The sequence below is a fragment of the Salvelinus fontinalis genome, chromosome 40, assembly GCF_029448725.1.
Source record: "Salvelinus fontinalis isolate EN_2023a chromosome 40, ASM2944872v1, whole genome shotgun sequence".
Classification (NCBI taxonomy): Eukaryota; Metazoa; Chordata; class Actinopteri; order Salmoniformes; family Salmonidae; genus Salvelinus; species Salvelinus fontinalis.
In genome coordinates this window covers 28338835-28364298 of record NC_074704.1, presented here as the reverse complement: position 1 = coordinate 28364298, position 25464 = coordinate 28338835, and the positions used below count along the sequence as shown (strand labels likewise).

General features: G+C 45.3%; 1 protein-coding gene across 4 annotated transcripts in view; it reads right to left on the bottom strand.

The window, feature by feature from the left end:
* The window catches only part of LOC129839846 (son of sevenless homolog 1-like), an 83588-nt gene that overhangs the window by 33430 nt on the left and 24694 nt on the right, over positions 1 to 25464 (bottom strand). For all 4 annotated transcript variants that reach the window (XM_055907517.1, XM_055907518.1, XM_055907519.1 and 1 more), the window contains exons 4-10: positions 16505 to 16669; positions 15324 to 15533; positions 14849 to 14992; positions 14108 to 14218; positions 11921 to 12019; positions 6834 to 6961; positions 1838 to 2499 (exon numbers count right to left, since the gene is read on the bottom strand). In XM_055907517.1, the coding sequence (XP_055763492.1) occupies positions 1838 to 2499; positions 6834 to 6961; positions 11921 to 12019; positions 14108 to 14218; positions 14849 to 14992; positions 15324 to 15533; positions 16505 to 16669 (1519 nt within the window). The remainder of the gene's footprint in view (positions 1 to 1837; positions 2500 to 6833; positions 6962 to 11920; positions 12020 to 14107; positions 14219 to 14848; positions 14993 to 15323; positions 15534 to 16504; positions 16670 to 25464) is intronic.

The window sequence follows — 25464 nt, the reverse complement described above, 5'->3', positions numbered from 1 at the left end:
TTTATGTTTAGGCACAAACTGCGTCTGTGCCAAGCTCAAGGTTTTGTGTGTAGAACAACAAGGTGATAACAGGAACAGGCACTCCAGGCACTGGGCAAGTGCGTATTGCATAAACACAAACAATGGAGGTGTACAATGGTTGGGAAACGCGAGTAAGAGACCAGGCCCTAAGTCAGGACGGAAATGAACAAGATACAGAAAATATCTAGGTTTCTTGGCATTCGCTTTCGCCTGTCCAGTTCTCTGACTTTAAATAAATTAAATGTGGAGAGGGAGCAATTTGAGATGTGACCCATATCTACTTCCTGCTCCCTGTAGCTCTTTACACTCGTACCTGTATACGGGTTGAAAATGGCGTATTCGGGCACTGCTAAGCGCCTAAATTGGAACAACAGTGGCTATACAATAACATGCAGTGTCAACGTTTATGACCACTATGTTTGATGTACAATTACAAGATGACATGGTGTCATACCCTCGGTTGTTCTGAACAGAATGAGCCTGTTTGTCCTGTTGGATTCTAAACGTTGAACATTGAGATATTAAAGACATGATAGATCAGACGCAGAGTATATAAAGGAGCGAGATCTGTAGAAAGACAGAGTGGCTTTGGAATGTGCTGGGTGGACGGGAGGAGATCACAGGATTGCTATAGGGGAAGCGGATGGACATCTGTGGATTAGGCGAAGGAGGGGTTGAGGTCAGGTCAGATCCCCTGAAGGGAATAATAAGGATTGGAAAGAAGGAGGAGTGTCTTAAGTGGGATATTAAACTTGGTTAAGCTTCTCTAGTGTCCGTGAGTTATTTACTCTGAACAATTAGAACCTAACAGTCTAAAGCATGACTCTTTTCTATGCGCACCAAAATTACGATCCGTTTCTCTGAATTGCCCTGTGAAGGCCTAACACCGTAAGATAGCATTTTATAATTTAGCTAGTCATGTTGGCAATAGAACAAGCTTTCATGACGCCCAGCTGACTCCGATTGCAATTTATAAAATGGGCTGTTTTTGGATTGCATGAACAACAGTAATTGGCGGCGAAGCATGTCTGTGTTACAAACAAAACAACTACAAGTGTGCTTGCTCTTGTTGCTCAACGGCTCAGCTAGGAGAACGCAAAAAAAATCATCTTATAGTTGAAGACTCTTCTTTGAGTCATTAAAGTGCACTGAAATTACTTAGGAACTCTGCACGCCAGTTGGTCCTCTCACTCAAACAATTTTTTTGTCTTATGTTGCACCTACCCCACATTTTCCCGGAATATTGTTATCATGTTACTGAATGTATCCAGAGTAATTTCAGATTTCCTTATCAACAAATGCGGCGAAAAGTACAGTAAAGGTAAAACGGACATAAAATCAACAGTGTAATGTTTGGATTCAGTCTTGTGAAAGGTGAACTGTCGTATCCTCAACTTTGGTCAAATAATGTTCCCATAATCTCCAGTTCCCTTTCAATTGCTACTATGCTTATGCATTTCATATTTCTTCTTTAAAAAAAAACATTTCAATTTAGCCCTATCCATATAGGCCAAATCCCACGACTGTAAAGGGTTAAACCTTCACACCTGTTGTTGAACACCAAATTTGACTCCTACCGACTACTTTTTCCACAGGATTCTCCTCCTCTCTAAAACCAAAACCCGGCCCCTTCCCCCTGTTCTACGATAGGAAAGGGTCTGCGAGATGTTCTCTACTAGGATTTAGCAACTACTGTTATTCCACACATCTGAGGGAGGTATTTGTATAGCCTACTGTATGGAAAAGGCACACATTTCAAAAAGGTCATAACAGGTCATCATAGGAAACCTTTGCTGTGTCATGTGCTTTTTCTCACCTGCATACATGTGGAAGGTGAGCCTTTCGATGAGCTTGAGCACTGTACCCGCCTTGATGATGGGGATGCCCGACTTGGACTGCACGTTCTCCTCGAACACCACGTTCTCCTCAGAGTCGGGCGTGGCGAACCGGTAAAGCTCCGCCCCGGGAAGCCTCATTTGCTCCTCCTTCTCCTCCTGTAGCATGGCCGAGTCCAGCATGCGCTCCAGCGTTGAGCGGTACTGCAGTGAGATGAGCGCCGCCATCCAGCCATTCTTGTCCTCGGCCGACTTGGCGGCGAACACCACGCTGTTGCCGTCTTTGAGGATGATCTCAAAGGCGTGCCGGTACTCGCCCTCCTTGTCGTCCTTGTCGTTGATCTGAACCTTGCGCATTAAGAACTTCTCCTTGAGGCGGTACTCGGCGGTGGACGAGGCGCCAGGCAAGCGCGGCTGGCCGTGGTTGGACTTGCAGCAGATCATCAGGCCGTCGAAGAGGAAGATGTGCCGTTCGTGCTTGGCGCCCACGCGTGTCAGCGTCCCCTCCATGATGAATTCGTTGCAGCACTGGCCGATGTCCTTGCCCTCCCAGCCGTCAATGTTCTTCTGGATCTCGTTCATCTTCTTGATGGCCAGGTGCTTGCCCTTCATCTGCTGGCTGTAGAAGCGGCAGGCCGACTCGCTGGTGCCGCCGAAGAGTTTGAGGAGAGAGAGAAAGAAAAGATGAAAAAGAGATAAAATGACAGAAAGTTGAATGTAAGAAAAAGAATGTGAGAGAAAAAAGGGAAAGAGGGGGAGAAGAGAGGAAGGGAAATGTGGGTCTGATGTTCACAGCACATTGACAATGGAAAACAAAGCCAGCGAGACTGAGATTGAGTGGAGGGTCGGTGTGGGTGGCTAAAGCAGCGGTACAACTAAACCTGGTCCAGGAGGGGGTTCCTACAAATAACAAGCAACGTGACTGGCATCCCCACCCATAACTAAACTCAGCAAAAAAAGAAACATCCTCTCACTGTGAACTGGGTTTATTTTCAGAAAATGTGTAAATATTTGTATGAACATAAGATTCCACAACTGAGACAAACTGAACAAGTTCCACAGACATGTGACGAGCAGAAACGGAATAATGTGTCCGTAAACAAAGTGGGGGTCAAAATCAAAAGTAACAGTCAGTATCTGGTGTGGCCACCAGCTGCATTAAGTACTGCAGTGCATCTCCTCATGGACTGTACCAGATTTGCCAGTTCTTGCTCTGAGATGTTACCCCACTCTTCCACCAAGGCACTTGCAAGTTCCCTGACATTTCTGGGGGGAATGACCCTAGACCTCACCCTCCGACCCAACAGGTCCCAGACATGCTCAGTGGGATTGAGATCCGGGCACTTCACTGGCCACGGCAGCACACTGACGTTCCTGTCTTGCAGGAAATCACACACAGAACGAGCAATATGGCAGGTGGCATTGGGTCATGTCAGGATGAGCCTGCAGGAAGGGTACCACATGAGGGAGGAGGATGTCTTCCCTGTAACGACCACCGTTGAGATTGCTTCCAATGACAACAAGCTCAGTCCGATGATGCTGTGACACACTGCCCCAGACCATGACGGACGGACCCTCAACCTCCAAATCGATCCAACTCCAGAGTACAGGCCTCGGTGTAACGCTCATTCCTTCTATGATAAACTCGAAACCGACCATCACTCCTGGTGAGACAAAACCGTGACTCGTCAGTGACAAGCACTTTTTGCCAGTCCTGTCTGGTCCAGCGACGGTGGGTTTGTGCCCATAGGTGACATTGTTGCTGGTGCCTTACAACAGGCCTACAAGCCCTCAGTCCAGCCTGTTTCAGCCGATTGCGGACAGTCTGAGCACTGATGGAGGGACTGTGCATTCCTGGTGTAACTCGGGCAGTTGTTGTTGTCATCCTGTACCTGTCAAGCAGGTGTGATGTTCGGATGTACCAGTTCTGTGCAGGTGTTGTTACACGTGGTCTGCCACTGCGAGGATGATCAGCTGTCTGTCCTGTCTCCCTGTAGCACGGTCTTATGTGTCTCACAGTACGGACATTGCAATTTATTGCCCTGGCCACATCTGCAGTCCTCATGCCTCCTTGCAGCATGCCTGAGGTCCGTTCAGACAGATGAGCAGGGACCCTGGGCATCTTTATTTTGGTGTTTTTCAGAGTCAATAGAAAGGCCTCTTTAGTGTCCTAAGTTTTCATAACTGTGAAACTTTCATAAGTTTCACAGTCTGTAAGCTGTTAGTCTTAACGACCGTTCCACAGGTGCATGTTCATTGATTGTTTATGGTTCATTGAACAAGCATGGGAAACAGTGTTTAAACCCTTTACAATGAAGATCCATTTGGATTTTAACGAATTATCTTTGAAAAACAGGGTCCTGAAAAAGGGACGTTTCTATTTTTGCTGACTTTATAATCCTGACCCTAACCTTAAAGGAAAATTCCACCCAAAAACTACCTTTTAGTTTTTGTTTCATTAGTCCATTGTTGATATAGTCCCTAAATGATTTGCATGTCAGCAATAAATACTAAACGTTTTTGGATGGAGTTTTCCTTTAACCACACCAATAACCCGAAACTTAACCAGAACCAATTAGGTAATTCAATATCAGTATGCTGGTCAGGCATGTCCCTTCAGTTTACACCCAACACTGGTGGACCAGCAGGCCATTTGACTAAACTTCCTCACCATTCCAGCAGTTAAACAAAACGGTAGTCTCCCGAGGAAGGGCCCACAACCCATTGGTTAACAGGGTGCCTTGGAGGACCAAATGAGAAAGTGCCTACGAATAGAATGAGTCTAAAAGAATAAAGAGCATCTGATTATATTTCTTTGAGCCAGACACTATTTAAATATTGTTTTGGTTCGTCGTACCATTAATATGGTCTATGGTATGATTATCATATTCAAAATGAGCATCTCTCATTCCAGTTCTTTTAGGACCACAATGTAGACTAGTCTGTTTTAATCAATCTTTATTCTCATATTATACCAATGTCTATTTTCAGTATTTATTTATTATTAAGGACCATGCCCCCTGTAATAATTAGGTAATGTGAGGACGAAGTTCAAAACTCTTTTAGCAATTCAATACAAAAAGACTGCTGTGAAAACCAGCACTATACGGGTGCTCTTTCAAAACCAGAATGACAAAACTTAAGTATACAGAAGACGAGAAAGCTCTGCGGCCCACCAGAACCTCACCCGTACTGCTCATGACAAATCAGCTGAGCAATAATTCCAATGATCACTTCTAAAACCACCTACTTAGAATAATCGAACAGCATTGCGCCACTGGGGCTTGATTTCAGATATCCAAATTTTTTATTTTTATTTTGGGGTGGTTAAAAATTTGTTGGGGGGGATTCTACAAATTGATTGAGTGAGAGGGTGATTAGGGAAAAAATCAACAAGGATTTAACACCCGCTAGCTAGTACAGTGCGTCTGAACTAAAACTACTTGTAAACAATCGCGGGAGGGCTTACTTTGTTTTTCGTGGAGGCACGACGACTTGCATCAGTGCTCCTGAGAGGAGGGGGAGGCAGGCGAAGCCAACTCACTCGCGCTTGTCTTCATACCAGCACCTCAAAGTACAGGATGACTTTCACCTGGCCCGAATTAGCTTCGCTGAGAGACAAGGGGCACCTCTGAAGGGCAAGGGATAGACTACACACAAAACTCACCCCAGAAACTACAATTTCCATTTCCCAATCCATTAAGTGTGAAACTCAAAGAAACTGTCAAAACTTCGTCTACTCTCAAGTCTGATCAAAGAGGTTATATTTGACGTGCATTCACATTCATCTTTAAACTAGCAGTCTTGCAATGAATTGAATCATGTAGTTAATTAAAGCAAAACATTATAATGAGCATCATTATCAAACTATCATTTATCCCAGGCAGCGATGGACCTTGCCAGAGCATTGGCGACAAAGAGCTTATTACGTTTCTCCTAATGAACAGCAAGCTTGCGAAAGAGCAGGCATAATTCAAATGGCTGTGACAGAGCTCTTGGGTTGTTCTTTGTTCTGGCTCTCGAAATACAAAAAGACCCCTAGAGACAGGAAAGGTGTAGCGAAACGGCCAAAGTCAATAAAGGTAACCCTTGTCGGGTACCCCAACTCAGTGTGTCCTCTCGGAACATCCATTTTAGCCTCCTATGTGTGTCGCCGTCCCCACGTTCCCGCCAAAGTATGGGGTGCAAAGACATACCGTAAGATAAGCCATCCTTTCCCCATGAAAAATAAACAAAAAAACGACTTAAAAAGAGCAGCAAAGGGGTAATCTTCTTCTTGTTTATACCCTAAGTCCTCCACTCCAGTAAATAACGAGTGACAACCGCATGTAGCCAAAAAAACACAGTTTTCTTCACCAATACAAAAGGAGGGATGGAGATAAAAATGGTCCGCAAGGTTTGGATGCTAAAGTCCACTGTCGAAAGCAAGGGAATTATTTTTTCTCTCCCCCCTTTCAAATGCTCACCTTTTTTTCCCCTCAAAGCCGGGAACAATAATAGCAGAACAGGACAGCCCAAATCCTGACACAACTTCCCTCCGACAACACAGTGGCGAGCCCCCCTCCAAACCCCCCCCCCCCACGAGACTATTTTAGGTCCAGAGGGGAACTCAGGACTGAGCTTAGGGTGGGGGGGTGTGCAGAGGATGGGAGGAGTACACCAATGAGGCAGTAGTATGAATTGCTGTGTGTGTGTGTTCGTGTGGGTGTCTATTGTGAGGTGTGTATTTTGCTGTGCAAGTGTTAACACCTCTGAGCATATATAGTGCACATATGAGACATATCCACCTTTTGGTGCTTGTCTGGTCTGTGCCATTATGTGTGTGTGAGTTATCTTTCCATATTTTGCTTGTGGATTTCTATTATTGTGTGTGCATATGTACTGTGTGTGACAGAGCTAGCTTTGTATCTTCTTGGGTAAAGAGAACCAGGTGTGGATGGACCAGGAGGGGTTGTAAGTTGGCGCTCCCCTGCCTACCTCAGCCTCCTCTTGGCCATGTTCTTGGAGCAGATCCTCTCCATGCTACTCTGCAGATTGAGCAGCGCCGTGATGGCCTGTTTCAGACACTCCTTGTCCTCCTCGTCCTCACTTTTCTCCTCTAGTTGCTGTGGAAAGGAGGGGGGGAAAGAGGGGATGGGGCAGAGAAAGAGGGGTAGAGAATAAAATGTTGGATCAGGTGGTTTCGCTGGTAGGGGGAGTCTAGCGAAGGATCATGATGCGGTGTAAGGCCAAACTCATGAGCGAGATTACGGCTGAGGGAAAAAAAAATAATCTCTCCATCATTCTCTCATTCCCAACCCCCTCAACTCCAGTGTTTCCCCTTAATTCTTACTTTCTTGAGCGACGACCAAGGAACAAAATGGCTACCAACATTGAACTAAAACCGCATGACCCTTTGGGAAATACCACGCAAGTCTCTCCCTACTTTATATATACACAGTCATGGCCAAAAGTTGAGAATGACACAAAAATATACATATTCAAAGTTTGCTGCTTCAGTGTCTTTAGATATTTTTGTCAGATGTTACTATGGAATACTTAAGTATAATTACAAGCATTTCATAAGTGACAATGGTTTTTATTGACAATTACATGAAGTTGATGCAAAGAGTCAATATTTGCAGTGTTGACCCTTCTTTTTCAAGACCTCTGCAATCCACCCTGGCATGCTGTCAATTAACTTCTGGGCCACATCCTGACTGATGGCAGCCCATTCTTGCATAATCAATGCTTGGAGTTTGTCAGAATTTGTGGGTTTTTGTTTGTCCACCCACCTCTTGAAGATTGACCACAAGTTCTCAATGGGATTAACTCAATGGGATTAACTCCAAGGGAGTTTCCTGGCCATGGACCCAAAATATTGATGTTTTGTTCCCCGAGCCACTTAGTTATCACTTTTGGCTTATGGCAAGGTGCTCTCGGAGGATGTGTTGGTACCATTCTTTATTCATGGCTGTGTTCTTAGGCAAAAATGTGAGTAAACCAACTCCCTTGGCTGAGAAGCAACCCCACACATGAATGGTCTCAGGATGCTTTACTGTTGGCATGACACAGGACTGATGATAGCGCTCACCTTGTCATCTCCGGGCAAGCTTTTTTCCAGATAACCCAAACAATCGGAAAGGGGATTAATCAGAGAAAATGACTTTACCCCAGTCCTCAGCAGTCCAATCCCTGTACCTTCTGCAAAATATCAGTCTGTCCCTGATGTTTTTTCTGGAGAGAATTGGCTTCTTTGCTGCCCTTCTTGACACCAGGCCATCCTCCAAAAAGTCTTGCCTCACTGTGCGTGCAGATGCACTAACACCTGCCTGCTGCCATTCCGGAGCAAGCTCTGTACTGGTGGTGCCCCGATCCCGCAGCTGAATCAACTTTAGGAGACGGTCCTGGCGCTTGCTGGACTTTCTTGGGTGCCCTGAAGCCTTCTTCACAACAATTGAACCGCTCTCCTTGAAGATCTGATAAATGGTTTATTTAGGTGCAGTCTTACTGGCAGCAATATCATTGCCTGTGAAGCCCTTTTTGTGCAAAGCAATGTTGACGGCACGTGTTTCCTTGCAGGTAACCATGGTTGACAGAGGAAGAACAATGATTCCATGCACCACCCTCCTTTTGAAGCTTCCAGTATGTTATTCGAACTCAATCAGCATGACAGAGTGATCTCCAGCCTTGTCCTCGTCAACACTCACACTGTGTTAACGAGATAATTACTGACATGATGTCAGCTGGTCCTTTTGTGGCAGGGTTGAAATGCAGTGGAAATGTTTTTTGTGGATTCAGTTAATTTGCATGGCAAAGAGGGACTTTGCAATTAATTGCAATTCATCTGAACATTCTGGAGTATATGCAAATCGCCATCATACAAACTGAGGCAGCAGACTTTGTGAAATGTTATATTTGTGTCATTCTCAAAACTTTTGGCCACGACTGCATTCAATTTTTCAGACCCCTTGATTTTTTTTACAGCCTTATTCTAAAATTGATAAAATATTCCCCTCATCAATCTACACACAATACCCCATAATGACAAAGTGAAAACAGGTTTTTAGAAACTTTAACAAATGTATATAAAAAAAAAACTAAGAACAGAAATACCTTATTATTCAGACCCTTTTGCTATGAGATTTGAAATTGAGCTCAGGTGTATCCTGTTTCCATTGATCATCCTTGAGATGTTTATACAACTTGGAGTCCACCTGTGGTAAATTCAATTGATTGGACATGATTTGGAAAGGCACACACCTGTCTATAGAAGGTCCCACCGTTCACAATGCATGTCAGAGCAAAAACCAAGCCAGGAGGTCGAAGGAATTGTCTGTAGAGCTCCGAGACAGAATTGTGTTGAGGCACAAATCTGGGGAAGGGTACCCAACAATTACTGCATCATTGAAGATCCCCAAGAACACAGTGGCCTCCATCAGTCTTAAATGAAAGAAGTTTGGAACCACCAAGACTCTTCCTTGAGCTGGCCGCCCAGCCAAACTGAACAATCGGGGGAGAAGGGCCTGGTCACTCTGACAAAGCTCCAGAGTTCCTCTGTGGAGATGGGAGAATCTTCCAGAAGGACAACCATATCTGCAGCCCTCCACCAATCTGACCTTTATGTTAGAGTGGCCAGACGGAAGCCACTCCTCAGTAAAAAGGCACATGACAGCCCGCTTGGACTTTGCCAAAAGGCACCTAAAAACTCAAACCATGAGAAACAAGTCTGGTCTGATGAAACCACGATTTAACTATTTGGCCTGAATGCCAAGCACCATGTCTGGCAGAAACCTGGGACGGTCCCTAAGGTGAAGCATGGTGGGGTTCAGCGGCAGGGACTGTGAGACTAGTCAGGATCGAGAGAAAGATGAATGGAGCAAAGTACAGAGAGATCCTTGATGAAAACCTGCTCCAGAGCGCTCAGGATCCCAGACTGGGGTGAAAGTTCACCTTCCAATGACCCTGAGCACACAGCCACGACAACACAGGAGTGGCTTCGGGACAAATCTCTGAATCTCCTTCAGTGGTCCAGTCAGAGCCCGGACTTGAACCCGATCGAACATCTCTGGAAAGACCTGAAAATAGCTGTGCAGTGACGCTCCCCATCCAACCTGACAGAGCTGGAGAAGATTTGCAAAGAAGAATGGGAGAAACTCCCCAAATACAGGTGTGCCAAGCTTGTACCCAAGAAGACTCAAGGTTGTAATTGCTGACAAAGGCGCATCATCAAAGTACTGAGTAAAGGGTCTGAATAGTCATTATGGGGTATTGTGTGTAGATGTATGAGGGGGGAAAAAACGATTTAATCCATTTTAGAATAAGGCTGTAACGTAACAAAATGTGTAAAAAGTCAAGGGGTCTGAATACTTTCTGAATGCAATGTATAAGCCATATATAGACGTACATGGCTCTGGTAGTCAAATGTGTTTAGGTGAGCGGACATAAAGTAACCGTCAGTTTGTCCTCTCTCTATCCTTAAACCATGTCATCTTCTTTGCAGTTTTATTCAAGTCTCTAAACTAATAAGGTAGCTAGCATGCTGTGGTTAAAGTACAGAAGGCCCTACCTTTTGCATCTGTAGCAACAGTGTCTATATTATTATTCTATATTTTTTATTTAACTAGGCAAGTCAGTTAAGAACTAATTCTTATTTACAATGACGGCCTACTCCCGGCCAAACCTGGACGACGCTGGGCCAATTGTGCGCCGCCCTATGGGACTCCCAATCACGGCCGGATGTGGTTGAGCAGCCTGGATTCGAACCAGGGACTGTAGTGACACCTCGTACACTGAGATGCAGTGCCTTGGACCGCTGCGCCACTCGGGAGCCCCATGGTCTGATATAGTCTTGTATACCTGCGCAAACGCATGACATGTAAAGGATTATCAATGAGTGGCTATGCCTTCTATGGGAAATCATGAACGACGTGGAAGGAGTGTTCTACTATATGCCAGCGGAGTGGAACTAACCTTCCACGGAGTTGCATGACCCATGTGTTTGCATCCTATGGCTGTCCCTTTGGCTATGCAGAAAGAGACTCCTCTCCACACCCACTTTCCCTTTACCGTGGACTCGCAGCAAGTAAGCTAGGGGTAGAAAAAAAAAGCCCTCTCCGGAGCAGCCGCCACTTCCATGGCTTGCTGGAAAGAGGCTTAGGGGAGAATAAGGACTGTGTGGGCCAAATCTAGGCCTTAAGTGTGAACAAGGAGCCCGCCACTAAGGCTCTCTCGGAGGGGGCACACGGTTCATGCCCTTGTGACTTTTAGCAGATATTCCACACTAGTACAGATCATGTGGTCCAGCGGTAACACTTTCTGCTCTAAACACACGCACGACTACCCACCAGAGACCAATCGTCGCATCCTCCCGTGTCCCTCCCACCTACACTCCCTTCTCTGACTTCAAACCTGTCTGAATAAGTTAAACAATACGAGGAGGAGTGTGGAACCTCCTAAGGGGCAATCTGCAATTGATACATTCATTTTTAACTTTTAAATGAATGACATATACCCATTAATTCTTGAAATATTTTTTAAATGCCTCATGCGCTCAGTTCAACTGTCGTACCCTATCAGAAACCGAAATATAAGCTTGTTGTACTCCATTGTTTGTAAACAAACACTTTACAGCCTCAAAACACGGTTAGGAACGATCATGTTGATCTCACGTCCTTGAATCCATAGGTCCGTCTATGAATTTGAGAGCGGTTACATTTCTCCTGCCCCATCCCTTAGTCGTTTTGAACTGCATTACGTTAAGAAAAAAAAGAAAAGAAAAACATTGAGATTCCACATCCACTGTGGGCTGGTGGATCATCGTCGGGGACAAACCAGCCCCCTGCATCCATCCAAGGCATTCTGATCCCTATACAGTACCTTCGCTAATACACTATTATTATTAAACGTTATAATATATGCCATTTCGCAGACTCTTTCATCCAATGTGATTTCCAGTCCAGCGTGCATACATTTTACGTATGGGTGGCCCTGGGAATCGAAACCCACAATCCTGGCAATGCAAGTGCCGTGCTCAACCAATTGAACTACAGAGGACCGCATTAGGAATCCTCATACATGCTTACCTTTAAGATCTCGAAATAGTGGAGACAATGATAGACCGGCGTGAGGAGCAACCGGGGCAGGACGTACTGGACTGCTTCCTTAAAGCCTTCGCATATAGACTGGGGAGTCAGAGACAGAGGGAGATGAGGGTTAACTTGGGCAGGTAATAAAGTGTCAAATCTTATCAAGGTATATAGACCAGTGATATACGCAAACAGTGGTCTGGGAGGGAAATTCTTAAACAAATGTCTTACTTGTGGGAAAATCCACCCCAGAAAGGGCCAATAACATTTCTAGTATCTCAGATTGTTCTGGCAATTCTCACAGGAACTGCATTGGGAGGAATGTTTGACGTACTTTTTTTTAATAAATCACAATAATTTTTTAAAATTATGATTAAAGTGTATATTTTATGCCCTTTTTAGACCTATACATGCCTCCTGTAAGACCTTATGATCCATGAACTGTACACGATGCCAACATCGTGATGCAATTATACTCATTATAGTGTCCTCTAAAATAAGGAGTATGTCTCGATTCTGAAATACAATTGTTCACATTCATTCTAATAAAAATTTTGGAGCACACTGACACCAAGACACTGTCTTGTATCATGTACGGTTCACAAATCAAAAACGTGTACATGAGGCATGTACAGGTCTAGAAAAGGGCTTAAAATGTCCACTTTCATCTTGACTCTCAATGTATTTCTCTTTCTGGGCCTTCCTGGCGTGGACCTTGCCTGGTTGCCCTTACAGTCATAATTTAATGCCAAACTGTGTCAGATGCACATCCAAGAATGGCAACCAACAAAAAAAAGTTCATGAGCAAATGCTTCCAATGAAATTCACATGTAAATAGCACGTGACCAATAATATTTGGAGTACGCGATTACTTACATTCCATCAGAGCAACTCAGAACTTTAAAACATCATTTGAATACATCAGTTGTTTACAACGTCTCCTATGACGACATAAACATCAACAATGGAGTAACCAAGCCTGACTTTGGGGTTATGATAAGGAGTGGTCAGTAGGCTGGGGGAGTAATGAACAGGCTTGGGAGTGGGGTCAGTAGGCTGGGGGAGTAATGAGCAGGCTTGGGAGTGGGGTCAGTAGGCTGGGGGAGTCATGAGCAGACTTGGGAGTGTGGTCAGTAGGCTGGGGGAGTCATGAGCAGGCTTGGGGGGGTGGTCAGTAGGCTGGGGGAGTCATGAGCAGGCTTGGGGGGGTGGTCAGTAGGCTGGGGGAGTAATGAGCAGGCTTGGGAGTGGGGTAAGTAGGCTGGGGGAGTAATGAGCAGGCTTGGGAGTGTGGTCAGTAGCCTGGGGGAGTAATGAGCAGGCTTGGGAGTGTGGTCAGTAGCCTGGGGGAGTAATGAGCAGGCTTGGGAGTGTGGTCAGTAGCCTGGGGGAGTAATGAGCAGGCTTGGGAGTGGGGTCAGTAGGCTGGGGGAGTAATGAGCAGGCTTGGGAGTGTAGTCAGTAGGCTGGGGGAGTAATGAGCAGGCTTGGGAGTGGGGTCAGTAGGCTGGGGGAGTAATGAGCAGGCTTGGGAGTGGGGTCAGTAGGCTGGGGGAGTCATGAGCAGGCTTGGGAGTGGGGTCAGTAGGCTGGGGGAGTCATGAGCAGGCTTGGGAGTGTGGTCAGTAGGCTGGGGGAGTAATGAGCAGGCTTGGGAGTGTGGTCAGTAGGCTGGGGGAGTAATGAGCAGGCTTGGGAGTGGGGTCAGTAGGCTGGGGGAGTAATGAGCAGGCTTGGGAGTGGGGTCAGCAGGCTGGGGGAGTCATGAGCAGGCTTGGGAGTGGGGTCAGTAGGCTGGGGGAGTAATGAGCAGGCTTGGGAGTGTGGTCAGTAGGCTGGGGGAGTAATGAGCAGGCTTGGGAGTGGGGTCAGTAGGCTGGGGGAGTAATGAGCAGGCTTGGGAGTGGGGTCAGCAGGCTGGGGGAGTCATGAGCAGGCTTGGGAGTGGGGTCGGTAGGCTGGGGGAGTCATGAGCAGGCTTGAGAGTGGGGTCAGCAGGCTGGGGGAGTAATGAGCAGGCTTGGGAGTGGGGTCAGCAGGCTGGGGGAGTAATGAGCAGGCTTGGGAGTGGGGTCAGTAGGCTGGGGGAGTAATGAGCAGGCTTGGGAGTGTGGTCAATAGGCTGGGGGAGTAATGAGCAGGCTTGGGAGTGGGGTCAATAGGCTGGGGGCTGTGGTCTCGGACCTGGAGGTAGAAGGCAGCTCCCGGTTTAGACAACTGGTTGAGGAAGTGATCGTGGAAGCCAGTCCGCAGGATGTCTTGAGCATACGTCTCGTAGGGGTCGAAGGCCAGCTCCTGGAAATAAAAAAGAAAGCTGTATCAAATGTCATGTGCTTTAACAGTCGTGCTGCTGACACTGGCCACAACCGTAGGGTGTAAGTGGGGTCTGTGAAGGACAAGTAACCTTGCCTGGGACCTGAAGACTTGCGTTAGCTCCCTGAGCTAATGTCTAGGTCCGAGGCTTAAGCTCGGCGGACTAACACAGCCTTGTGGTGCACAGGAGCAATGTATTTTCAGACACGGGTGTAAGAGTAACAGAAGTGGTTCAGTGAACCACACTTGTGTAATGAGCAACCTTGCCTGGTACCTGAAAACTCATGTTAGCTCCCCAAGCTAATGCCTAAGCCTTAGCTGTCTTTGGGTGCCTGGGAGCAATTTATTTGCAGAAACAGCCCACCCACCCACACAATATATATGCTTGTAAACACACACATATCCCCACAAACATACTTTTTTGCAGACATCAATTTCTTAACAGACAGCTTCACACACACATGCATAACAATCCCCCCAACCACACACCTACCATGGCTAGGTCTTTGAAGCAGCTGCTCATCACAAACAAGCTGGGCTCCCACAAACACCACATATACACACATGCACCCACCCACCCACAAACACACCCCCACACAAACACACACCGACCTCGGCCAGGTCTTCAAAGCAGCTGCCCACCAGCGGGTGTGGGCTCCCCTCATCTGTCATCTCCACCGTGTCTTCAATAAGGCCCAGCAGCTTAAGGGTGACCTCGTGGATGTCCACGATGCGGCTGAAGATGTTCTCCACGTCCTGCAGGGGGTAGTAGAGAGGGCGAGAGAGAGGATGGGAGACAGGGAATTAAGGAACGGGAGGGAGGCAGCGAGAGAGTTGGGAGAAGGGGGGGGGTGATAGAGAGATGGGTGGAAGGGGGAGATGGGGAGCACAGTAATGCAGGAAGGGGGCAGTAGAGAAGTGAGAGAGTGGTGGTAGAGAGGGGAGAAGTAGTGTAAAAAGACTAAAGTAGAGTCAAACAAAGTCATGACGGAAGACCATCGTTGCACACGTGTGTGCATGTATGCGCAAGTGTGTGTGTGTGTGTGTGTGTGTGTGTCTATCTCCATCTACCGCCATCACTACTCACATGGTGGGGGAAAAGCACGGCGTCGGAGGCGAAGGGCTCGCGGAACACCTTGATGATGAGGTTGAGGTCGCGCAGGTACTGTCGGACCTCGGCCATGAAGGTCTTGACCAGGTCGTAGTAGGTCTGCTCCTCATTGGTGGATGGCTCCTCGTCCATCAGGGGGAAACCACTGATGTCCTCCTCATCCTGGTGGAACATGTCCATCAGAACCTGGAGATGGGGGGGAGGGGATAGAAGCGGCCAGACATATTCTTACCAATTACTCAAAAAGATACTTTTTGCTCCCAAGTGGCGCAGCGGTCTAAGGCGCTGCATCTCAGTGCAAGAGGCGTCACTACAGTCCCTGGTTCAAATCCTGGCTGTTTCATATCCGGCTGTGATTGGGAGTCCCGTAGTGTGGCGCACAATTGGCCCAGCGTCGTCCGGGTTTGGCCGGTGTAGGCCGTCATTGTAAATAAGAATTTGTTCTCAACTGACTTGCCTAGTTACATAAAAATAAATAATTATTGGTTGAATAGTCACACAGGAGGGACATCAGCATAGATACCAGGTTGGAGTCAATTCATTTTAGTTCAGTCAATTCAGGAGGTAAACTGAAATTCAAATTCCAATTTTCTTCAGTAATTGTCTATAAAGAAAATTCAGTTTACAGTTTTTTTTTTATAAATTTCAGTTTACTTCTTGAATTGAAATAGATCCTGAGAGACCAAAGCTTAGAAGCGCGAGCACACACACGCACGCACACGCACACGCACACACACACACACACACACACACACACACACACACACACACACACACACACACACACACACAGCTGGCATTCTTCATCAGCTTATGTTCAGAAATGACCCTATGGACTCCAGCTGTAGTGGAATATCGGCCAGTCAGTGTGGTTCCTGGGCCTTCTCACCATCACACACCACCAGCCATACTAAGGCCAACAAGATCAATAGCATTTACAAGCTAATCTAATTGCATACTCACAGCAACAAAAAGGGACAATCTGGGATTGGTAGTCATTGAATCTTGAAGAATAACACTTATATAACTAGAAATTGTTTATTGGCATATATGGCCAGTGATGTCCTGCTGGGAGATCTCATTGTAGCCGATGTTAAAGACCCTCTTCATAACGCATTACAACACACTGTGATGCACAACACAGGCGTTCCTCTCACCTTATCGGCACACATGGCCACGGTGATGTCCTGCTGGGAGATCTCGTAATGGCGGATGTTCCTCACGTAGTTCCCTGCCAGCTTCAGGATGTCTGCTGAGATGTACTCCAACACGGCCACGATGTACACTGACACCTGGTGGTCAATCTTGTACCCTAGTACCTCCTGAACAAGGGAGAGGAATTATGGGAAAATGAGTCCACAATGTACGCGTCCACCTACTGTACTGGTGGTTGATATTGTACCCGAGTGCCTCCTGAATACAGAACGGGAATCATGGCAAAATGAGTCCTGGGTAAGCAGGGTCAGTGTGGTTTAACTACTGTACAATCCGACCACTGTACTTTCAAACTAATGTAAACGGTGTCGGCCTAAATGGTCCACAGAATGCAGAATGTGCAGGGGAAGAATTCCTTCAAGCGTTTTAGTTACCGGTACACATCTTTGAACAGCAATTGGGCACAACAGGTACTTGAATAGCAATTAAGTCATGTGAGACGGTGATGCAAGGTAATTCGCTAAGAATTGTATAACCTGTGTTCTTAAAATGATGTCAACCACAGTAATTCTGTTGTTGCTGCACATGAATGTATATGTGTATATTTCTAAAACAAAGAGCACTAGGAGCTCAGAGCAAAAAAGGTCTAAAAGAATATAAGTGGAATATTCTTCAAGTATCCAAAAAGAGGCATGTTTTTTTTTTTTTAAAGGTTGCTTGGTCACTCAAAGCATCTATGGTTAGGTGTTAGTTAGGCTTTACATTTTAGACTGCTATCATTCCTTATTTAAAGGGGCAATAGGTGAAAGAGTACAAAAACGTAAAAGTGCAAAAAAGTTTAGGTCTTTCAGAACTTCAACCTTTTGTATTCTTTGAAGCATGGTCTAAATTAAGTCAATCTTTGCCTCTCCTTGGAATTTTACTTCTCGTGGTTTGAGAACTCTACAGATATCTCTACAGCCACACTTCATTCTAGCCTGTGTGCAAAACCTCATACTGGCCTTTCTACATTTCTCCATACCCATCCCACAGCTTTTACCCAAAACTTTATTGTTTCAACTGCAGATTGCCCCTTTAATATAATTTCAAAGTATTTGGCATGGGGGGAGACATTTTGTTAAGCATCACCGGTTCATCCTGGATTTTCAATAAGTGACCAATTCCACAACACAGTTCAACGTCTCCCTCTATTGGTCAGTATAGGTATTGTGAGAAAAGTGGCCAATACCTTTAGTAAGAACCGAAACAGATTTTTTTTTTGGACAACACAAAATGTCTATTTTGTTTATTGAGTCACTTCAAAAGCAGTCCAATCAATCCTTTTTCTGTTTCATAACATTGCCACTTCCTGAAGTGTAGAACACAGACATCAGTAACCAGGCCCTGCGCAGGAGGATTACAACACTTTCAGATATACTGTGTAGAACAGCTAGAATGAATGAATAAATTAATATATGACAGACAGTCCTACTTGCAACATTCAGGACTTTTTACTGTGACTTCAGAAAGTATTCACACCCCATGAGTTTTTACACATTTTTTTGAATTTTGATTTTGTGTCACTGATCAATACCCCATAACTTCAAAGTGGAATTGTTTTGAGAAATGTTTACAAATTAATTTTAAAAAAGCTGAAATGTCTTGGGTCAATAAGTATTTAACCTTTTGTTATAAGGCAAGCCTAAATAAATTCAAGAGTAAACATGTGCTTAACAAGTCACATAATAAGTTGCATGGACTCACCTTGTGCAAAAATAGAAGTTCAACATGATTTTTAAATGACTACCCCATCTCTGTACCCCACACATACAATTAGTAAGGTCCCCCAGTCAAGTAGTGAATTTCAAGCACAGATTAAACCACAAACACCAGCAAGGTTTTCCAATGGTTCGCAAAGGGCACCTATTGGTAGGTAGATGGGTAAAAAAATAAAGCAGACATTGAATATCACTTTGAGCATGGTGCAGTTATCAATACACACAGTCACTACAAAGATACAGGTATCCTTCCTAACTCAGTTGCCGGAGAAGAAGGAAACCGCTCAGGGATTTCACCATGAGGCCAACAGTGATTTTAGAACATTTACGGAATCGAATGTCCGTGAGAGCCATTAATGAAAATGGCGCCGACAGATAGGAAACTTTACAGTATTTGTTTTTTTGTGTTATTTCTTACATTATTAGCCCAGGAAATGTGTGTTATTAAATACAGCCGGGAAGAACTTTTGGAAATCAGAGCGGTGGTAACTCACCAGCATTACGACCAGGAATACAACTTTCCCTCACCGGACCCTTTGTTCATACCCCCCAGGGCAATTGAACTGATTCAAGAGTATATTCTTGAAGAGTATATTCTTCATCTGAGTATATTAGTCGCTAATGTTCAGTCTCTGGATAATAAAGTTGACGAGCTCAGGGCGAGGATTTCCATCCAGAGAGACATCAGGGATTGTAACATACTCTGTTTCAAGGAAACATGGCACTCTTGAGATATACCGTCTGACTCCGTACAGCCAGTTGGGTTCTCAGTTCATCGCGCAGACAGAAATAAATATCTCTCCGGGAAGAAGGGCACGGGTGTATGTTTCATGATTAACTACTCATGGCGTGATTGTGTTAACGTACAGGAACTCAACACCTTTTGTTCACCCGGCCTAGAATACCTCAATTAAATGCCGACCGTATTACCATCCAAGAGAATTCTCTTCGGTTATAGTCACAGCCGTGTGTGTATATTCCCCCTCAAGTCGATACCATGGCGGCCCTCAAAGAACTTCACTGGACTTTATGCAAACTGGAGCCACATATCCTAAGGCCGCATTTATTGTAGCTGGAGATTTTAACAAAGCAAATCTGAGAAAAACGCAGCCAAAGGTCTATCAACACATTGACTGTAGTACTCGCGCTGCTAAAACACTCGACCACTGCTACTCCAACTTCCGGGATGCCTACAAGGCCCTCCCGTCGGCAAATCTGATCACGGCTCCATTTTGGTCCTCCCTTCCTAGAAGCATAAACTCAAACAGGAAGGACCTGTGCTAAGGACTATTCAACGCTTGTTTGACCAATCGGAAATCCATGCTTCAAGATTGTTTTGATCAAACGGACTGGGATATGTTTCGGGTAGCCTCTAAGAATAACATAAATTAATACACACTGATACATTTCCTGATGAACTCAGTCACCGTATCAATGTTGTACCCACTGTGACTATTAAAACCTTCCCTAACCAGAAACCGTGGATAGATGGCAGCATTCGCGGGAAAACTGAAAGCGCAAATCATCACATTTAACCATGGCAAGGTGACTGGGAATATGGTTGAATACAAACAGGGTAGTTATTCCCTCCGTAAGGCAGTCAAACAGGCAAAACATTAGTAAAGAGACAAAGTGGAGTCGCAATTCAACAGCTCAGGCAATAGATGTATGTGGGAGGGTCTACAGACAGCCATGGACTACAAAGAGAAATCCAGCCACGTCGTGGACACCGACGTCTTGCTTCCGGACAAGCTAAACACCTTCGCCCTCTTTGAGGATAGCACAGTGCCACCGACGCGGCCCACTACCAAAGACTGTGGGCTCTCCTTCTTCGTGGCCGACTTGAGTAAGACATTTAAGCATGTTAACTCTCGCAAGGCAGCCGGCCCAGTCAAGGATCATAGCCGCGTCCTCAGAGCATGCGGAGACCAGCTGGATGGAGTGTTTACGGACATTTTCAATCTCTCCCTATTCCAGACTGCTGTCCCCACATGCTCAAGATGTCCACCGTTCTTCCTGTACCCAAAAAAGCATTGGTAACTGAACAAAATGACTATCGCCCCGTAGCACTCACTTATGTCTTTATGAAATGCTTTGAGAAACTAGTCAAGGATCATATCACCTCTACCTTACCTGACACCCTAGACTCACTTAAATGTGCTTACCGGCTCAATAGATCCACAGATGATGCAATTGCCATTGCACTACACTGCCCTAAGCTCATCACTAAGCTTGAGGCCCTGGGTCTGAACCCCGCCCTGTGCAACTGGGTCCTAGACTTCCTGACGGGCTGCCAACTGGACGTGAAGGTATGAAACAACACCTCCACTTCGCTGATCCTCAACACTGGGGCCCCACAAGGATGCGTGCTAAGCCCCCTCCTGTATTCCGTGTTCACCCATGACTGTGTGGCTACGCACGCCTCCAACTCAAATCATCAAATTTGCAGACTACTACAGCAGTAGGGCTGATTACGAACAATGACGAGACAGCCTAGAGGGAGGAGGTGAGGGCCCTGGGAGTGTGGTGCCAGGAAAATAACCTCACACCCAACATCAACAAAACAAAAGGAGCTGATCGTGGACTTCAGGAAACAGCAGAGGGAGCACCCCCTATCCACATCGACGGGACCGCAGTGGAGAAAGTGGAAAGCTTAAAGTTCCTCGGCGTACACATCACAGACAGTGTGGTGAAGAAAGCGCAACAGCGCCACATCAACCTCAGGAGGCTGAAAATTTTTGGCTTGGCACCTAAAACCCTCAAACTTTTACAGATGCACAATTGAGAGCATCCTGTCGGGCTGTATCACGCCTGGTATGGCAACTGCACAGCCCGCAACCGCAGGGCTCTCCAGAGGATGGTGTGGTCTGCCCAACGCCTCACTGGGGGAAAACTACTACAGGAAGGCCAAAAAGATCATCAAGGACAACAACCACTGAGCCACTGCCTGTTCACCCCGCTATCATCCAGAAGGCGAAGTCAGTACAGGTACATCAAAGCTGGAACCAAGAGACTGAAAAGCAGTTTCTCAAGGCCATCAGTGTTAAATAGCCATCACTAGCACAGAGGCTGCTGCCCTATGTACATAGACTTGAAATCACTGCAATAACATCTGCTAAACAAGTGTATGTGACAAATAACATTTGATTTCATTTAGGAGATAACTGAGGATGGATCAACATTGTAGTTACTCGACAACACTAACCTAAATAACATAGTGAAGAGGGAAGCCTGTACAGAATAGAAATATTCAAAAACATGCATCCTGTTTCCAGTAAGGCACTAAAGTAATACTTCACACAATGTTGCAAAGAAATTAACTTTGTCCTGAATACAAAAGGTTTATGTTTTGGGAAAATCCAACACATCACTGAGTACCACTCTTCATATTTGCAAGTATGGTGGTGGCTGCATCATGTTATGGGTATGCTCGTCTCAGGCAAGGACAAGGGAAGTTAATTTTTTTATAAATAAAAAGAGTGTAGGAATATAGCTAAGCACAGGCAAAATCCTAGAGGAAAACTTGGTTCAGTCTACTTTCCAACAGACACTGGGAGACAAATTCACCTTTCACAAGACCAAATATACACTGGAGTTGCTTACCAAGACAACATTGCATGTTCCTGAGTGGCCTAGTTAGACATAGATTTTTAAGCCGATTTATGACAAGAATTGAAAATGGATGTCTAGCAATGATCAACCACCAACTTCAGAGCTTGAAGAATCTTTTGAATAATGTGCAAATATTGTACAATCCAGGTCTGCAAAGCTCTTAGACTTACCCAGAAAGACTCACAGCCTCAGGTGATTCTAACATGTATTGACTCAGTAGGTTGAAAATGATCTAATCAAGATTTGTAAAAAAAAATAAACGTCCCCTTTTCAGGACACTGTCTTTCAAAGATAATTCGTAAAATTCCAAATAACTTCAGAGATCTCCATTATAAATGGATTTCACATGCTTGTTGAATGAACCATGAACATGCACCTGTGGAACGGTCATTAAGACACTAACAGCTTACAGACGGTAGGCAATTAAGGTCACAGAAAACTTTGGACACTAAAGAGGCCTTTCTACTGACTCTGAAAAACACCAAAAGAAAGATGCCCAGGGCCCCTGCTCATCTGCGTGAAAGTGCCTTAGGCATGCTGCAAGGAGGCATGAGGACTGCAGATGTGGCCAAGGCAATAAATTGCAATGTCCGTACTGTGAGACGCCAAAGACAGCTCTACAGGGAGACAGGACGGACAGCTGATCGTCCTCGCAGTGGCAAACCACGTGTGACAAGACCTGCACAGGATCGGTATATTCGAAGATCTTACCTGTAGGACAATGACAGGATGGCAACAACAACTGCCTGAGTTACACCAGGAACGCACAGTCCCTCCATCAGTGCTCATACTGTCCGAAATAGGCTGAGAGAGGCTGGACTGAGGCCTTGAAGGCCTGTTGTAGGCAGGTCCTCACCAGACATCACCGACAACAATGTCACCTATGGACACAAACCCATCGTCGCTGGACCAGACAGGACTGGCAAAAAGTGCTTGTCACTGACGAGTCGCGGTTTTGTCTCACCAGGGGTGATGGTCGGATTCGCTTTTATCATCGAAGGAATGAGCATTACACCAAGGCCTGTACACTGGAGCGGGATCGATTTGGAGGTGAAGGGTCCGTCATGGTCTGGGGCAGTGTGTCACAGCATCATGGGACTGAGCTTGTTGTCATTGCAGGCAATCTCAACGCTAAGCGTTACAGGGAAAACGACATCCTCCCTCATGTGGTACCCTTCCTGCAGGCTCATCATGACATGATCCTCCAGCATGACAATGCCACCAGCCATACTGCTCGTTCTGTGCGTGACGTATTGCAAGACAGGAATGTCAGTGTTCTGCCATGGCCAGCGAAGAGCCCGGATCTCAAGATACTGACTGTTACTTTTTATTTTGACACCTCCTGTGTTCAGGGACACATTCCATTTCTGCTCGTCACATGTCTGTGGAACTTGTTCAGTTTATGTCTCAGTTGTTGAATCTTGTTATGTTCAAACAAATATTTACACATGTTAAGTTTTCTGAAAATAAACACAGTTGACAGTGAGAGTATGTTTCTTTTTTTGCTGAGTTTATACATATACACACACACACAGTCAGAAGTGTACATACACCTTAGCCAAAGACATTTTAACTCAGTTTCACAATTCCTGACATTTAATCCTAGTAAAAATTCCCTGTTTTAGGTCAGTTAGGACCACCACTTTATTTTAAGAATATGAATTGTCAGAATAATAGTTGAGAATTATTTATTTAAGCTATTATTTCTTTCATCACATTCCCAGTGGGTCAGAATTTTACGTACACTCAATTAGTATTTGGTAGAATTGCCTTTAAATTGTTTAACTTGGGTCAAACGTTTTGGGTAACCTTCCACAATAAGTTGGGTGAATTTTGGCCCATTCCTCCTGAAGAGCTGGTGTAACTGAGTCAGGTTTGTAGGCCTCCTTGCTAGCACACGCTTTATCAGTTCTGCCTAAAAATGTTCTACAGGGTTGAGGTCAGGGCTTTGTGATGGCCACTCCAATACCTTTACTTTGTCAACCTTAAGCCATTTTGCCACAACTTTTGAAGTATGCTTGGAGTCATTGTCCATTAAGAAAACCCATTTGCAAACAAGCTTTAACCTCCTGACGTTTTGAGATGTTGCTTCAATATATCCACATAATTTTCCTTGCTCATTGTGCCATTCCATTTTGTGAAGTGCACCAGTCCCTCCTGCAGCAAAGCACCCCCACAACATGATGCTGCCACCCCCATACTTCACGGTTGGGATGGTGTTCTTCGGCTTGCAAGCCTCCCCCTTTTCCCTCCAAACATAACAATGGTCATTATGGCAAAACAGTTCTATTTTTGTTTCATCAGAGCAGAGGACATTTCTCCAAAAAGTACGATCTTTGTCCCCCATGTGCAGTTGCAAACCATAGTCTGCCTTTTTAATCGCGGTTTTGGAGCAGTGGCTTCTTCCTGGCCATATCGGCAGTCCTCATGCCTCCTTGCAGCATGCCTAAGGCACGTTCACGCAGATGAGTAGGGACCCTGGGGATTTCAGCAGAAAGGCCTCTTTAGTGTCCTAAGTTTTCATAACTGTGACCTTATTAGAAAACAATGCATTTGGTGGACTCTAAGATGGACTCACTGATGGTTGAAGATGACGAGCGATCGGCAAAGGCAATCAACATCGCTCTAATCACAGTCAGAAGACAGTTGAATAAACTTAAGTGGACTTATGGAAAGGCTCTGTAAGACATTTTTTCAAATATATATTTATTCCCCCCCCCCCCAGAACATTAACCATGTGTGTTCTCTTGTTTTGAACTGTTCTCTAGTTGACCCAATAATTCTTCTGACAATCTAAGAACTTTGGTTACTGCAGGCCCGGATCAAAGCTGGTGAGAGAGGTGGTTTTGGGACAACGTCGTGTCTATTGTCCTGCTAATAGCCAAAGGCCTCCAGGGCCGACAGAGAAGTTCCTTACTTTTCCCCCCCTTCCACTTGCCTCTTCCATTTATTCCCACAGTAATTCGTTATGGTTTGCATTGAAAATGAGGGCGTAAACTGGGTCAAGATGCCAGCAGAGTACCGTAAGTAGACCTTCATGAAGTAAAATAAAAGGTTAAATAAAAATTAATTAATTAAATAAGACCTGCACCACTTTTAACAGCACATTACTCAACACTAGTGAGACTCATGTCGCCTACGGTAGGCCTACAGTATATCTACAAATATTTTGTAGGTCTCCTGATTTAAACCCGATCGAACTTGTTTATTTCAACTACATTTTAGTTGCAACAACTGCATGTTTGCCTGGCATGGATTGTGACACCATCGCGTTCCTCGCCCTCTTCAACAACGCCAATGCGGCCTGACTCTCCGCCAATAATTACATTTAGAGGATTGAGGGATTCAAAATGAACATATAAGGGGCATTTTTCGTTAGATATTCTCACAGACCAGATTTCCCCTACGGGGCTTAATCTAATAATAATGGAGGGTTAATAGTCGCTTTGTAAATAAGAACGCATTATGAAAGGAAAATTACATGCGCAAGAGACGGTGGTGTATATTTTTATTCATCACAATTTTCTTTAACCAATTTTGGTCTTTAATCCAGGGCCGACAGACAAGTTCATTACTTTTTTCAATTTTTAAAA